At 47.7% G+C, this 15,659-nt stretch overlaps 1 protein-coding gene across 6 annotated transcripts in view; it reads left to right on the forward strand.

The window, feature by feature from the left end:
• PRUNE2 (prune homolog 2 with BCH domain) overlaps nucleotides 1–15,659 on the forward strand; it is a 256,469-nt gene that overhangs the window by 173,735 nt on the left and 67,075 nt on the right. For all 6 annotated transcript variants that reach the window (XM_044265862.1, XM_044265859.1, XM_044265857.1 and 3 more), the window contains exons 7-9: nucleotides 823–981; nucleotides 3,726–10,239; nucleotides 10,625–11,390. In XM_044265862.1, the coding sequence (XP_044121797.1) occupies nucleotides 823–981; nucleotides 3,726–10,239; nucleotides 10,625–11,390 (7,439 nt within the window). The remainder of the gene's footprint in view (nucleotides 1–822; nucleotides 982–3,725; nucleotides 10,240–10,624; nucleotides 11,391–15,659) is intronic.

The raw sequence follows: 15,659 nt of genomic DNA on the forward strand, positions 1-15,659 counted from the left end.
GATTCATCCCTTCTTAGCTACCACATAGAGCAAGAAGATCTGATATCATAGCCCTTCCATCAATCTCCACACTCCCACACTGGAATAAAAAGCGTACAGTTAACTTAGCTAGAGTCATCTTATGGATGCTTCTTGGCATCATAGTTATCATTGGATAATAGTTATTTTAAAAACAACAATAAAAAAATAAAAATAAAATAAAAAACAACAATAACTTCCTCCTATTTTTCTGGCAATTGGTTGTAGCAATTGTCAGCAGCTATTCCTAATCCTGTGAACAATAAAAGGAAAAGTATTTTTTACAAAGCCAATGTTTAAATAAATATTTTAGGAAAAAACTCTTAAGACATTTGTTACTTGTCTGAATTATCGGAATAATGGCCAAGATGCCTGGGGCACGTGGTTGGCTCAGTGAGCTAAGCCTCTGACTCCTGGTTCCAGTTCAGGTCATGATCTCAGGGTGAGATGGAGCCCCAGGGGGCTCTGTCCGTATTGGGGAGTCTGCTTGGGATTCTCTCCCCACTTCTCTCCCTCTGTACCTCCTCCCCTGCTCCTCCCCGCACCCCCGGCCCTGTTCATGCACAACTACTCCCATTCTCTCTCTTAAAAAAATAAAAAATACTGGCGAAGACTCCTTCCTTCCTTGGGCTAGGAAAACAAACAAGCAAAGGATGTTTTAAGCCATAGCATGAAAGTTTGCCAACTTGTGTGTCTGATAAGAAATACCTGTCACAACACATCACAACATCGGACCAATCTGTGGCACAAGTGCTGAGGCGAGGCCGTCTGACATTAACATCAACGGTCCTGTTGTTGTTTCAGAACTGTATGTTTCACAGCAATATCAGCAGTGACTTGAAAGCATTTGCGGACAAGTTCGGCTTTGATGTCCTCATCCTCCTGGCCAGCTACCTGTCGGAGGAAGAGCAGCCCAGACGGCAGATCGCTGTGTATTCCCAGAACCTCGAGCTGTGCAGTCAGGTAAGGACCTCCTTCACTCCCACCCATTTGCTTCCTAACCTGCTGGCTGTCACAACATGCGGCAGGACTGGGGAACCGATGAGCGGCTCAAGGAAATGCACCACCGATGAGCGGCTCAAGGAAATGCACCAGAGAGATAAGGTCCTCAAGAAATGTTGGGGATATGTCGCACATTGGGCCATTTATGTATGTAGATACATATGTATGCATTTCTATTTCAGATTTTTCAGAGTTGTTGTTTTCAGTTTTGAGGCTATGTCATCCAAAAATCACCTAATCAGAATTGGCGGTGAGATCAATATTGGTCCTTTTTAAAAAATTGAGGTGTGATTGACATATAACGTTATATTAGCTTCCAGGATACAACATAACGATCTGATATCTGTGCATATTGTGAAGGGATCACACCCCACGAAGTCTAGTTCACATCCATCACCAGGCGTAGTTACAAGGAATGTTTTTGTGGGATGAGGACTTTTACGACCCCCTCTCTTAGCGACTTTCAAATATATAATACGGTATTACCAACCGTAGTCGCCGTGCTGTACGTTACATCCTCAGGACTTACGTTTTGTAACTGGAAGCTTGTACCTTTTGGCCTCCTTCACCCCCCCCATACAAGGCCTTTAATTTAATTTAATTTTTAAATGTATTTTGTAGTGCAGTACAGTCGACCCTCCGTGTTCCATTAGTTTTACGTGTAGAACATCATCATTCAGCAACTCTGTATGTTATGTTGTGCCCATGAGTGTAGCTACCACCGGTCATGATACAACACCGGTATCGTGGACTTATCCCCCATGACCACATGGGGCCTTTTAAAAGATCCCCGTATCTGTTTGTCTTCTAGACCAAATCCATAGAGAAAAAGAATGTATCTGTTTCACCCAAAGAGAGGCAAGTCCTCCTGGGGTGATATTTTCCTTGAGGGCTGCTACTTGGTTATACCTAAAAAAAAAAAAAAAAAAAAAAAAAATTTAAGTCCCCGTCTGAATACCTATTGGGGGCCCAGTGTTTAGTAACTGATCTAATGCTTTGATCAAAATTGGCTTGTCTCTAAGGACTGAAATTCTGACTGGGTAATTAGCTCCTCTTGGTTGATCACTGAATTTTTTAACCCAATGATTAAAAAAAATAGGTATTTTTGGGGTATTCCACCTGGAAACGATTGGTCCTTTTTTTAAAAAATGATTTAAAAAGTCTGGCGAGACTTCTTTCTCCTTCTGCGTTCTCCCTTGCAGTCCCCCCAAGAGATCCGTCTTGGTTGTACTGCATGTGACTGTAGATGCTCACGGACTCCTCTGTGCATTCCCAACTGCAAGTGTGAAAGAGGAAGGAGCCCCTCTCTGCTCCGGCCGGATGTGTTTTTCAACCCCCCCGCTTCTGACCCTCACACACCTGCGCATTGTGTTACCAGCCTGTGGCTTTTTCAAAGCTTTGACTCCGCACTGGGTTTCCAAGCTGAATTCTGTGTCCCGTCACTGGTTTCCTAGGGACTGACTTACACCTCCTAAGCCTCCAATACGGTGGTTTTCAAATCGCTTTAGCGGTTTAAAAACTGGTTAATCTTAGACAGAAGTGGATGAGCTGGTGAAGGGATTAGCCCCCCCCCCCCAGCCGGCTGGGCGTGTCTCTCCTCTTCCCCATCCCCCCCCACCCCCCCACCCCCCGCCACCTGAGAGACCGCTCTTGAGCCGACACAAGGTCACGACGACCCTAGAGGAAACCTTCTGGGTCCATGGGACCACAGCTGGTTAAGGGTCAGCCTCTGCAGAATTCACAGCATGGCTCCGCCACATGTCGCCTGCATGGCGTCGGTCAAGGTATCTGACCTGGCTACGTCTCTGTGTCATCACTGGCAAAACGGGGATAAAAATCCCTACCTTATACAGAATTATCTTGAGGAAGAAAGGAGATAGTGCACATAAAACCCTTAGAACTGCGCCTGGCGTGTGGAAACAATAAATGTGAGTAACTGTCACTATCTATGTGATCTCCCTAGTTATTTTCCGTGTTGTTTTTCTCACCACAGCTATTCCTGTGGGGCCATTTCAAAAGCCCAGTGGGCAAAATAGCCCTGACATTTCCTAAAAATCATAGAGGGGCGGCCCGGTTCCAGCCTCTCACCACCTTCTCTTGGCCTCCAAGGGCAGCTCTGTCTGTTCTGGGCTCCAGGCCGATGCTTCCGGGGGGCAGGAAGAGATCGTTGGGGCTCATAGGCTGTTGGAAAGCTCCACCCCCGGTAGCTTTCTCTTTCTTATTTTCTCCTTTGCCTTAGGAGGCAAAGGCATTAGGAGGTAAAAAAAAGGTCCTGGGTTCCTCCTCCTGCTCCATTTCCCTTCCTGCCCATACTCGCCCCACCCCCACTGCTTCTCAGCAACCAGCGTTATCTCGGCTTTTCGCGAGCTTGAGTTTCACTCCTGTTGGAAGATGATGTTGTGCTACACCAAGGAAAGGATTTAAATGGTTTAAATCTCGTAACCTGTAACTCTCAGAAGCAAACAACACTGAGCCGCGGGATTTTGAGTTAAAAGAAAAGTGGGTTTGATGGGGTTGTAGAAAGAGGCGGCGGTATTTTAAGTGGGGTTTTCCGTGTCTTACATTATGCGGTCTTCAGTTGTTTGAGATCTTCTTTGTAGAATGATGCGCATAGATTAATTTTATATTAAGAAAAACTAAGAGAGACAGATTGCCAAGAGCAGAGTGCCTAAGTGCTCACACGAACCCCTGTGCCTCCCTGACAGATTTGCTGCGAGCTGGAGGAATGCCAGAACCCTTGCCTAGAGCTGGAGCCCTTTGAATGTGGCTGCGACGAGATCCTGGTGTACCAGCAGGAGAACCCTTTGGTGACCTGTGATCAGGTGGTTCTTCTCGTCAAGGAAGTCATCAACAGGAGGTGTCCAGAGATGGCTTCCAACAGCCGGACGTCCTCGACCGAAGCTGTGGCAGGAAGCGCCCCACTGTCCCAGGGATCTTCCGGGATTATGGAATTGTATGGCTCCGACATAGAGCCACAGCCCAGCTCTGTGAACTTCATAGAAAACCCTCCAGATCTGAGCGATTCTAACCAGGCTCAGGTGGATGGGAACTTAGACCTCGTCAGCCCCGATAGTGGCTTGGCCACCATTAGGAGCAGCCGTTCGTCCAAGGAGAGCTCAGTTTTCCTCAGTGATGACAGTCCAGTGGGAGAAGGCGCGGGGCCTCACCACAGCCTTCTCCCAGGGTTTGACTCCTATAGTCCCATCCCCGAAGGAGCAGTTGCTGAAGAGCACACCCGGTCCGGAGAACACAGCGAATCTTTTGATCTCTTCAACTTTGATCAAGCGCCCATGGCTTCTGGGCAGTCCCAGCCGTCTTCCCATTCCGCAGACTACTCTCCCGCAGACGACTTCTTCCCCAATAGTGATTCATCAGAAGGACAACCCCACACCGGACCTAAAGAAATCAGTGGGATAGGGATGGACATGTCTAATTATTCATCCAGTTCGCTTTTGTCAGGGGCTGGCAAAGATAACCTTGTGGAATTTGATGAGGAGTTTGGTCAGAGACAAGATAGTCCCCGGAATCACTCTGAAAGAAATTTGAGCCTGACCGGTTTTGTGCGAGATAAAACTCCTTCACCAGAAAGGCTAAAAAATATTGGAAAGAGGGTCCCACCAACACCTATGAATAGCTTTGTAGAAAGCTCACCATCTACCGAAGAACCAACTCTACTCTATCCAGATAATGTGACCCAAAAAACAATAAACACAGGTCACATCGGGCCACCTCAGACCCGTGCGAGGTGCAGCAGCTGGTGGGGTGGTTTGGAAATCGACTCTAAAAATATTGGAGAGGCATGGAGTTCCAGTGAGCAGGAGTCTGTCTTCCAGAGCCCCGAGTCATGGAAAGATCATAAGCCAACCCCAGCAGATAGGAGAGCCTCGGATTCTAGATTTCAACCAAAGAGTCTCGAATTCCCAAAGGCAAGTCCCTGGGAGTCTGAGTTCGGTCAGCCTGGGCTTAGCAGCAATAATATTCAAGACCGAAATGAGGACAGTTTGCAGTTTCAGAACGTGCCCTCGGAGAAATTGAATTTGCCAAATGCTTCTCCTCAGGGAACAAATCACCTGATAGAAGACTTTGCCGCCTTGTGGCGTTCTGATCGCTCTCCCACAGCGATGCCAGAGCCGTGGGGTAATCCCACAGAAGACGGCGACCCTGCCGCTGCGGTGTCGTTCCCAGCCTGGAGGGCCTTTGGTAAAGAAGATGGCGCCAAAGCTCTGGCAAGTACCTGGCACCTGCACCCAACCAGTGGTGAGACGCCGTCTGTGAGGGACCCGAGCCAGTGGGCCATGGCAAAAAGTGGGTTTTCTTTTTCTTCAGAAGACAATTCACCCAGCGAGGCAAAGAATGAAGAAATCTGGGGCCAGAAGAACCACAACCCCAGGGACAATATCCTTATATCTGGGAATCCCAGCTCCAGTCTGGATCATGCGTGGAATAGTTCTAAGCCAACACAGGAGGATCAGAATGGTTTAGTGGATGGAAAAATTAAGGGGAAGGTGTATGAAAAGGTTGATTCCTGGAATCTTTTTGAGGAGGGTATCAAAAAAGGCGGGTCGGACGCCATGCCACCGTGGGAAGATTCCTTCTTATATAAATGTTCCGATTACAGCGCATCCAACATGGGGGAAGATTCCGTGCCTTCCCCCTTGGACACCAACTACTCCACGTCTGACTCTTACACGTCACCAACATTTGCTGGAGATGAAAAAGAAACAGAAGACAAGTCATTTGCCAAAGAAGGAGACTTAGAGTCAAAAGATGCGAACTCCGCCGTGAGGGAAATTGAAATCCCTCCTCCGTCCCCAGAGCAGCCACCTAGGAATCGAATTAGCTCAGGTCCCGGGAACCTGGAAATGTGGGGTTCCCCTGATGCAGGTAATAGTTGTTCAATAAATGTCACCCATAACTCCGATAAAGATTTGCTTGAGACTGAGCCCACCGATGATAAGAACATCTCCCTGGATGATGACGTTGGGGAAAGCAGCCTGTCCAGTTACGATGACCCCAGCATGATGCAGCTGTACAACGAGACCAACCGTCAGCTCACGCTTCTACACAGCAACACCAGCTCCCGCCAGGCGGTCCCCGACAGCCTCGACCTGTGGAACAGGGTGATTCTGGAGGACACGCAGTCCACTGCGACCATCTCTGATATGGATAATGATTTGGACTGGGATGACTGCAGTGCCGGCGTGGCGATCTCCAGCGAAGGTCAAGCACAGGGATACACGGCTGAAGGTCCTGAACCTGAGACCCGATTTTCCGTGAGACAGCTAGAACCGTGGGGTGTGGAGTATCAGGAAGCAAATCAGGCGGACTGGGAACTCCCTGCCTCTTCTGAGCATGGCGAGGACCCTCCTGCCAAGGAATATGACACCTTGAATGAAAAAAGTGGGCAGCTCATCGCAAATAATATTTGGGATTCCGTCATGAGAGATAATGACATGTCTTCGTTAATGATACCAGGCCCACCGTACGTTACAGATTCTGAACTACACAAGTCACCTCCCAAAACTCCCAACTCATCAGAAAAAATTAAGGACAGTTATATCCCAGAGGTGCTAGAAGCTTCTGGAGCCAACGAGTCAGGAATACATGATCCTGATAAGAAGGACGCGGACAGAGGAACCCTGCCAAGGGATGCAGCCTCCTGGGCAGCCACCCTTGAGAATCCGGGACATGTTGCACACTCAGATCCATGGAAGGGTCCTCACTATGCACAAAGCGAAGGTGAGGAGGAAGCCCGTGGAGCTGTTGTTAGGGAACGCCTCAGTGAGGAGGAGATGCTAGATAGAACCTCGGAGATTTCTGGAAAAGGGCCAAGCGACCACGAATGCTCTTCCCCCGTGGCATCTCCACATCAAGAAATCTGCAATGAATCGGGCAAAATCAGCTCTCATTCAGTCACTTCCAGTCCTCAGAATGAGGAGCCCCAGGAGGTTTTAGAATACAAGAGCGGATCCTACAATCCGGATCCCTGTGATGGTCACACAGACCTGCAGGTCCAAGAGACCTGTGACAGGCACCTCGTGGATTACGGAAATTCGGGGGAAACCACAGAGATTTCAGGTGGGCTGAAATTAACAAAAACTGTGTCTTTACCTGAAATGGATCTTGAGAAAACTGGAAAATGTAATGTTCTGGAACCAGAGAGAGTGAACCAAGAGTCACCCCATGAATGTCCCCAAAGCCTTGACATTTGGGAGGCCTCTATAGACACTAACACACAGGTCAATTTACCAAGTTCTGAGATAATTAAGAATCCTGAAGTTGAAAGTACCAAAGACAGCCCTTCAGGAGCTGACCCATCAGGAAATTATCGCAGAGATAGTATTTCTAGTGAGTACACACATTCCAGCGCATCCAGTCCTGGCCTAAACGATTCTTCAGCTGCATTGCTTTCCTGGGACCAGGGACCCACTACAAGGCATCAGAAGCAGCAGCAAGATGATTGGAACCAACAGAATCACCAAGAATCTGCGCTAATTACTACTGACAGTCAAGTAGAAGTAATTACTGAAATGCAGGACCTGGAGAAAACCAGAAGGGACAGGTTGGCAAAGAGCTTAGATCACAAGGTTCCTAAATTTTTAGAGATTTGGAATGACTCCTTAGATGGCGATTCCTTTTCCTCTTTATCCAGCCCTGAAACAGGCAAATATTCAGAATATTCCAGTGCCTGTCAAGAAGGAAATCTAGTGGTTAGCTGTCAGGAGAAAAACGAGCATGACATTTCTAAAACTCTGCAGCCAGAGGAGGCCAGGTTCATGGCAACAAGCTCAGGCTCTGATGACGACAGCATAGGGGATGAAGAGTCAGGGGAGAAAGAGAGGCATCTGGGCACTAGTCAAGCTGCTAAGAGTGAACCCAGGGCTTGGGATTCACTGAATGACCCTAATAAGTTCTCAGCCACAGCTGATCCCAGTGATGAATTTTCTGCCTATGGAGGCAGTTCAGAACCAACAAAGTCAACTCCGTTCTGTGACAGTCAACCAAACAGCCCCGATCACTGGAGTTTCTCGCCACTGAAGGAGACTGAACTGCAGATCACAGCAGTGGAAAAGGAGATGAGATCTCCGGAAATGGCGAGGATGGGAGATACCCTGTGGCAAATCTCCCCCCAAAGCGAATCGAAGAATGAGAATTATTCTAAATTGGAAATGCTTGGCTTCTCAGCAGAGAGCACTGAGTGGTGGAACTCCTCTCTACAAGGAGGACGACCAATGGAGAGTACATCGGAAAGGGAATTACCTAGCTCAAGTAGCGTGTTAGAGATGAGCTCTTCAGTGTACCAAAACTTGAGTCCCTGGGGGGTACCCATGCAGGATGATACGGAACCCATGGAAACACAATGTACCAATCCTTTCACTGAGGAACCTCAGTCACCCTTCCTGGATAGCAATGAGGAGAACTCCCATGAGCAACTTTGGAACATTCAACCAAGGCAGCCAGACCCAGAAGCTGATCAGCTTAGCCAGCTGGTAATACTGGACCAAATTAAAGAGAAGGATTCCAGAGAGCAAAGCTCTGTGTCTTCTGCCGGTCAAGAACCGACTTCGGAAACACCTACCCAAGATCAGCAGTGTCAGAGTGCAGTGCTGTCCGTCTGGGGTCAGCCGGACCCAACATTTACTCACACAGATGAGAAGGGACCTGTGATGTCTAACGTTTCAATGGTTGAGTGTCAAGAAACAAATTGGTGGGAAGAAGGAAAATCATACCCGGATGAAATAACAAATTCAACCACTGCCTCAAAAGATTTCCCCACTGTCAGTTCTTCCACCGAGTTGATAAAGAAGTTGGGTTCTGAATGGAATGTCTGTACCCCTAGTGAGGGCCCCCAAGGCACGTTTGTTCCAGATATTTTACATGGCAACTTCCAAGAGGGTGGGCAAGTGGTCTCAGCTTCGCCTGACTTGTGGATGGATGCTAAGCAGCCCTTCAGCTTGAAAGCAGATGGTGAGAATCCAGATCTACTGACTCACTGTGACCCTGACAGCAATTCTCAGGCTTCCAACAGCCCTGATATATGTCATGATTATGAAGCAAAGCAAGACACAGAGCAGCACATCCAGGCTGGAGTGGGGCCCGGAGGGGAAGCTGGTGAGTTATATCTCCCTGAGCCAAAGACAGATGAAGAACCCGGTCCGGAGCCTGGGCAGGAATTTGTCCCAAGCAATCCGGAACGATCTTCTGAAGATGTGATTCCACTGCCCCCAGTCAGTGATCTGGTGGACACAAGGGGCTCATCTCCACCTGCCTCTCACAAAGCTTCCCCAGAACCTTCTGAAATCAGTGGTGGAAATAATACAGATGTCCAAGCATCTGAGACAGGAGTTGCCCCAGATCCAGCACCAAATCTGCAGCTTGCAGACAGGACAAGCCCAATGATCGAAAACGTGGGAACGGGTATTTGTGTAACTCTCCACGAGCCAACTGTGGACAGCAACAGCTCGCCGATGTCAGAGGGCTTTCCCCCCGAAAGCCAGACAGATGCAGGAGCCTTGCTGGACCATGAGCAGCCCTTTGCTACCGAGAATTCTCCTGCTGGTCCTGACGCCTTGCTGGCCTCAGACACTTGCCTGGATGTAAGCGAAGCTGCCTTTGACCACAGTTTCAGCGACGCCTCAGGTCTTAACACGTCCACGGGAACGATAGATGACATGAGTAAACTGACATTATCAGAGGGCAATCCCGAAACGCCAGTTGACGGGGATGCGGGGAAGCAAGATATCTGTTCATCCGAAGCCTCATGGGGTGATTTTGAATATGATGTCATGGGCCAAAATATCGATGAGGATTTAATGAAAGAGCCCGAGCATTTTCTCTATGGTGGTGACCCTCCCTTGGAAGAAGACGCTCTGAAGCGATCGCTGGCACCTTACACACCGCCCTTTGATTTGTCCTACCTCACAGAACCGGCTCTTGGTGCCCAATCAACAGAGGAGGCCGGGTCCCCCAAGGATGAGTCTCTGGGCAGCGAAACAGCCGAGATACTGCTTTCTGCCCTTCCCAAGCAAAAAAGCAATGAAAAGCATGAAGAAACCCCAAACAGCCAGCCTGGACAGCTGGTTGTGCTGCATATTCATGAAGGTCCTGAGCCAGAGGGAGCCCACTCCAACCTCCAGTGGTCTCCATCGAACATCGACTGGGAAGTAGAAACAGATAACTCGGATTCACCAGCAGGTGGAGACATAGGACCACCAAATGGTAAGAAACAACGTGGTCCTCCACCCTCCCACCCTACTGCCCCCTCCCCCCGCCCCCACTCCCGGAACATGCCGCTTTCGTTCAGTTAATGTATTTGTAAACCAAGCTCTTCCTACCAAGGGGGTAGAAAGAGGAACTAACTGCATTTGCAATGTATGTTTAACCAAATCCTCCATTAACTGCAGTAAATGTCTGCTGTTTTTATAATACCTCTCTTTGAGAGTGCCTGGGAAAATAAAACAGCTCTACCCAAAAAACATATAGATATAGATATAGATATCTTAAATTATCTCTCCTTAGATGGATCATTTGCAAAGATCACACATCACATAATGTGTTAATTCTGCCTTGTTCGCCCCTTCTCGCCTTCATCTAACACTTCTAGGAGCCAGCGAGGGAGTGTCAGAGTCGGAAGAAGAAAAAGTAATTCCTATCAAAGAGCCTGAGCAGATAACACCAGAATACAGGACAGAAAGGTCCAGAGAGAAGAATGAAGATCGTCACGCGCTACACATGGACTACATACTTGTAAACCATGAAGAAAATTCACCCCCAACACCTGAGGCCTGGGAAGCCCGAGAAAGCACATGCGAATCAGGAGAGTTTCCCACAGGTCCTGAAGAAACAGGGCTGCCGGGAACACCGCTAGCTGCCCTCTCAGATTCCTGTCAGCCGGTCTCCTTCAGTGAAAGAGAAGATGGTTCTGTAGAGACAATGTCTCCCAAAGGTGATAAGAGATCATCTCTTGAGAGCCCTGGGCAAGACCAGAGCTGGATGGTCTTGGGTCACAGCGAAGGGGGCGATCAGTCGTTGGAAGCTAGGAACTCAGGGCCTGGAGGGTCTGGCCAGGTGGTAGAGCTGACCTCCCCTTGTGGCTTAGGTGAGGGCCCCCACATACAGGTTCTAGGAGGAATGAAGCCTGTGGAATCTTTAATACTAGAAGAGGCCCCTGGTCTGGGCAGCCAATCCCGGAAGAGCAAGGGCCGAGGCAGAGCTGGCCCAGACGCGGTTCTAGGGCAGGCCATCCGCCATGACAATGAATGGGAAATGCTTCCACCTCAGCCTTCTCGGAAAAACAGGATCCTTGAAACAGAAATGGAGGAGGAGACAGAGTTTCTGGAGCCCAGAACGAGGAAACCGAGACCAAAAGGGTAAGCTGAAAGCTCGATTTATTATTTTTTTTTTACTGAAAAATATTGTATTAGAATCTGGGGAAATGGTGAGGGATTGTGGAATATAAAGAACAACTACATGATGGGAGCTTTGCTTCCAGGTATGGCCAAGCAGCATCTGTAAAAACAGCTGATAGATAAACATAAAGATAATGATGATTTGTGGCCATTTTCAGTCACAAAACAAAACAAAACAAAAACACTTCAGTTTCCATCCAGAGTCTGTACTTACCCTTCTGACACTTAGCCTACTCTACCTACAAAATACCTATATTACTCTTAAACAAGCAGTTGGAACCAGAGAAAGCAGGGCACTAACAATTTTTTCATAGAGCACCAAATACTTAGCTTATATTTTCTCATTTAATACTTACAACAACCCTGATGTGGTCGGTATTATTACCTTTCCACACCTCGGCGGGGGGGGGGGGCCTTGAAGTAAGTAACCAGAGGGAACACTTGGATTTTAAGGTTTTTCACCTCTAGAGCCAGTACTTTTCCAGCAGACACGCTGCCTGCCTCACACAAAGGGCAAGTCTGGTTTTATGTCACAGCTAACTTACGAGGAGGGCTCACTAAGGAGACGCCACAGCAGGCTCAAAATCTTAGTGTGAAATATTCACTACCCAGCTGGCTGAAAAATTGGCCAACAACCATCAGACTAGGGATTCATTCATTCATTCACCACATGGGGTCTGAGAATCTGCTCTGTGTGGAGTTTCTGGGTAGCCAGTGGGTATAAGACAGAACGTCAGAGAAGAGGATGTCATCTCTGCCCTCGAGCTCCCCAGGCCCTTGTTGACACCATGAAAGGTTGTTCATTTCTCTTCATTTGTCCTAATGGAGCCCTCTTGCTCCCAGGGACAAAAGGCCAAACTGTGACAAATTGAAAGGGAAGATCTTGTTTCCTCTTTTTTTTTTTTTTTTTAAGATTTTATTTTTATTTATTTATTTGAGAGACAGAGATCACAAGAAGGCAGAGAGGCAGGCAGAGATAGAGGAGGAAGCAGGCTCCCTGCAGAGCAGAGAGCCCGACGTGGGGCTCAATCCCAGGACTCTGGGATCATGACCTGAGCCAAAGGCAGAGGCTTTAACCCACTGAGCCACCCAGGCGCCCCTTGTTTCCTCTTTAAAATGTAGTGGAAAAAAGATCTCTTTTTTCTACTCATTTTGGGAGCCTAAAGGACTATGCCTACCATGAACTCACTGTGAGTCCAAGAATCTGGATCCCAGCCTAGCTCTGCCGTGACTGGCCATGTATGTTGGGATCAACCCTAGGCTTAAATTTCTTCCTCCGTGAAATTGGTGGCTTGGGCCGGAGGACCTCAGGCCTTCCTCAAGTTCCCATCCGCAGGAGCCTCATTTGCCAGTAAACAGAATGTGTCCTCAAGAGCTTTGGTCTTCACAAATTTCCTCTCTCTCCCCGAAAGGAATAAGAAAAGAAGAAGGAAGAGCAGGGGTAAATCAAGGGTTCTTAAAGGGCCTTAAAGAGTTAAAATTTCATATTTAAGGGCAGTTTCCTAAATCCAGACCTTTTCAGTTGGCCAAATCTTCCTTTTTCCTGTCAAGCTATTTCCTTCCAGAGAGGCCCCAGATCCGTTATAGAAAGGGTAGCAGATGGATCCCAGCAGCCCCGCTGGTGTTGTTATGGATAGAGCTCAGAACTCCGGCAGCCTTGCCTTGGCTGAGCTATGGTTTGGCTTCTGGTCTGCATTTTCATGCCCCTGTGGTCCAGCAGATGAGACTGCTCCCTGGTGCCACCAGCCCCCTCTCTTGCCAGCAGATTTCTTTGCTCATATTTTTCTGCTCAGCCCCTGCAGTAATGACAGTTTTCTCACAATTGGGGAGGGGGCAGAGTTTCCCCACCGGCATCTGTATTATTACCTTTTGTGTAAATAATTTACTCTCGACTATGTTTGAAAGGTCTCTCTGTGCTCGATTTTGAGAGGGCATGGAGCTGTGGCAAACAGTGATTCTCTAAGTGGGGTCCTACAACCAGCAGCCTTGGGGCGCCCAGGTGACGGCCAGTAGAACGTGGGACTCTTGATCTGGGGGTTGCGAGTTCAAGCCCCATGTTGGCAGTAGAGATTACTTAATTTTTTTTTTTTTTAATAAAAGCAGCAGCCTCAGAATCACCTGGGTGCTTGCTAGAAATGCACGTTCCTGACCCTACTCCTGAATCAAGAACTCCAGTTGGGGTCCAGCAGTCTGTGCTTTAATACGGGTGACTTTGGTTCATGCTCAAGTTGAAGAACCACTGGTCTGACCACTGGTCCCAGTCCTCTAGTTTAAGAAGAGAATGAAACACAGGTGAAGAGGAGATAATAGTGTAACATGTAAATCAAAGTAGTTGATGACCAACGTGTGTGTAAATATACATAGCTATCATGAGCGTTCGCCATGGCCGACGTACTGAGCCCCGTGTGCACTACCTCATCTTTCCATGGCAGGAATTACACAAGGAAGAACACTGATGTTCAGAAAGGTTGAGGGGCGCCTGGGTGGCTCAGTCGGTTAAGCATCTGCCTTTGGCTCAGGTCATGATCCTGGGGTCCTGGGATCCAGTCCCGTATCGGGCTCCCTGCTCAGTGAGGAGCCTGCTTCTCCCTCTGCCTCTTCTCCTGCTTGTGCACTCGCTCTCTCTCTCTCTCAAATAAATACATAAAATCTTAAAAAAAAAAAGAAAAGAAAAGAAAGAAAGGTTGAATCACTTCGTCTGGTTTCTAGTTAGAAATTGAAGAAGCTGCGATTCGAATTTTAGTCTTTCCATGTTCAGAGTGTGTGTTCCTGCTAGTAAATTAAGAGGGGAGGCATCTGTGTTGGGCACTTTTATGGTGGAGGAACAAGAAACGGTTTGTTATCCATCCACATCAGGAGGTAGGGTACCCAGGGCCCCTGATACTTTTAAAGGGCCTACATGAAACTTTGAGCTTCTTTTAATATCTAAAGAAAAAAATTATTATACTTCTTTGTAGATTATGTGTTTTTTCCTACCAATGCAGATGTAAAAGAAAGTTCTGGATCTTTATTTAATGAAGGAAAGAGCCCGGGAAAGTAAGAGTGCCTAAGGCCCCACAAAGTCATAATGTGGCCCTAAGAGGTGTATTTCAAGATGGGCATTACAGGAAAGTCATAATGTGGAAAGGCAAAGAAGAGGGTAAGAGGTCAGCTGAGCTGTCTAGGAAGAGGGAGATGAAGGAAACCATGGACACAGCAAGATAGTCACCCAGGCAATATGAGATAGTCCTATTTTTCTGACTAAAAATTTGGAAACATCTTCTGACATAGAATTTGGTCATAGGGCAGAACCAAGACTGTCCTGAAAAAAAAAAAAAAGTTTGGGCTTCAAAAAGAGATAGTATATGTGGATAGTATACGCAGATAGTATACGAAATATGACATACGAGCTAGGAATTGACTTCTAGCCCTCCCCACCGCACCCCCTCACTCAAGTGCCCACCCTGGTTTGAGAGCTGCAGGCCATATTTCCAAAATGCAAGGACGCCTCATAAGGTGGCTTTTCTCCTTGTACTTCATCAACTGGCTCTTGTTAACAGGACTGTGGAGTGTAGGGAGACAAACACTCCCCCTTAGAATCTGCAGGGCTGTGTTCTGGTTCCTAGGATCCACCTTTCCTCTTCCCAGAGGCTCTGCCAACACCTTGGTCATCCCCCAGCTCTACACCCACCAGCCCAGGATCACCACCAACTCCCAAGACAGTAATGAATAGGCCCGATCTTTCTGGTGGGGTTACAGAGAACATCTGCACAGTAATCTGCTCCACACACTATCTTCTTAAAATGAAGAACCCTTTATAGGTTTCTTTTAAAGAAGGCATGGTTGCAAGAATTTCGTGGGAGAAAAGGGTCATTTGATTACGTACTAGTCAGGGTTCTCCAGAGAAATGGAACCAACAGGAGCAGTAGGAGATATCCATCTATCTTTGATCTAGAGAGAGAGAGAGAAATTATTTTAAGGAATTGGAATTGGCTTGCCCAGGTTTAAGGGCTGGCAAGCCTGTAATCTATAGGAGAGATCAGTGGGCTAGAAACTCAAGCTAGAGTTGTTGCTGTCTTGAGTCTGAATTCTGCAGGACAGCAGGCTGGAAACTTAGCAGAGTGTCTGTGTTGTAGACTTGAGGAGAGTTTCTTATTTTTTGAGAAATTTCAGATCTTGCTCCCAAGGCCTTCAACTGACTAGACAAGGCTCACCCATGTTCTGGAGGATAACCTGCCTTACTCAAAGTCT

This window comes from Neovison vison, chromosome 9 (assembly GCF_020171115.1).
Source record: "Neovison vison isolate M4711 chromosome 9, ASM_NN_V1, whole genome shotgun sequence".
In the NCBI taxonomy this organism is placed as follows: domain Eukaryota; kingdom Metazoa; phylum Chordata; class Mammalia; order Carnivora; family Mustelidae; genus Neogale; species Neogale vison.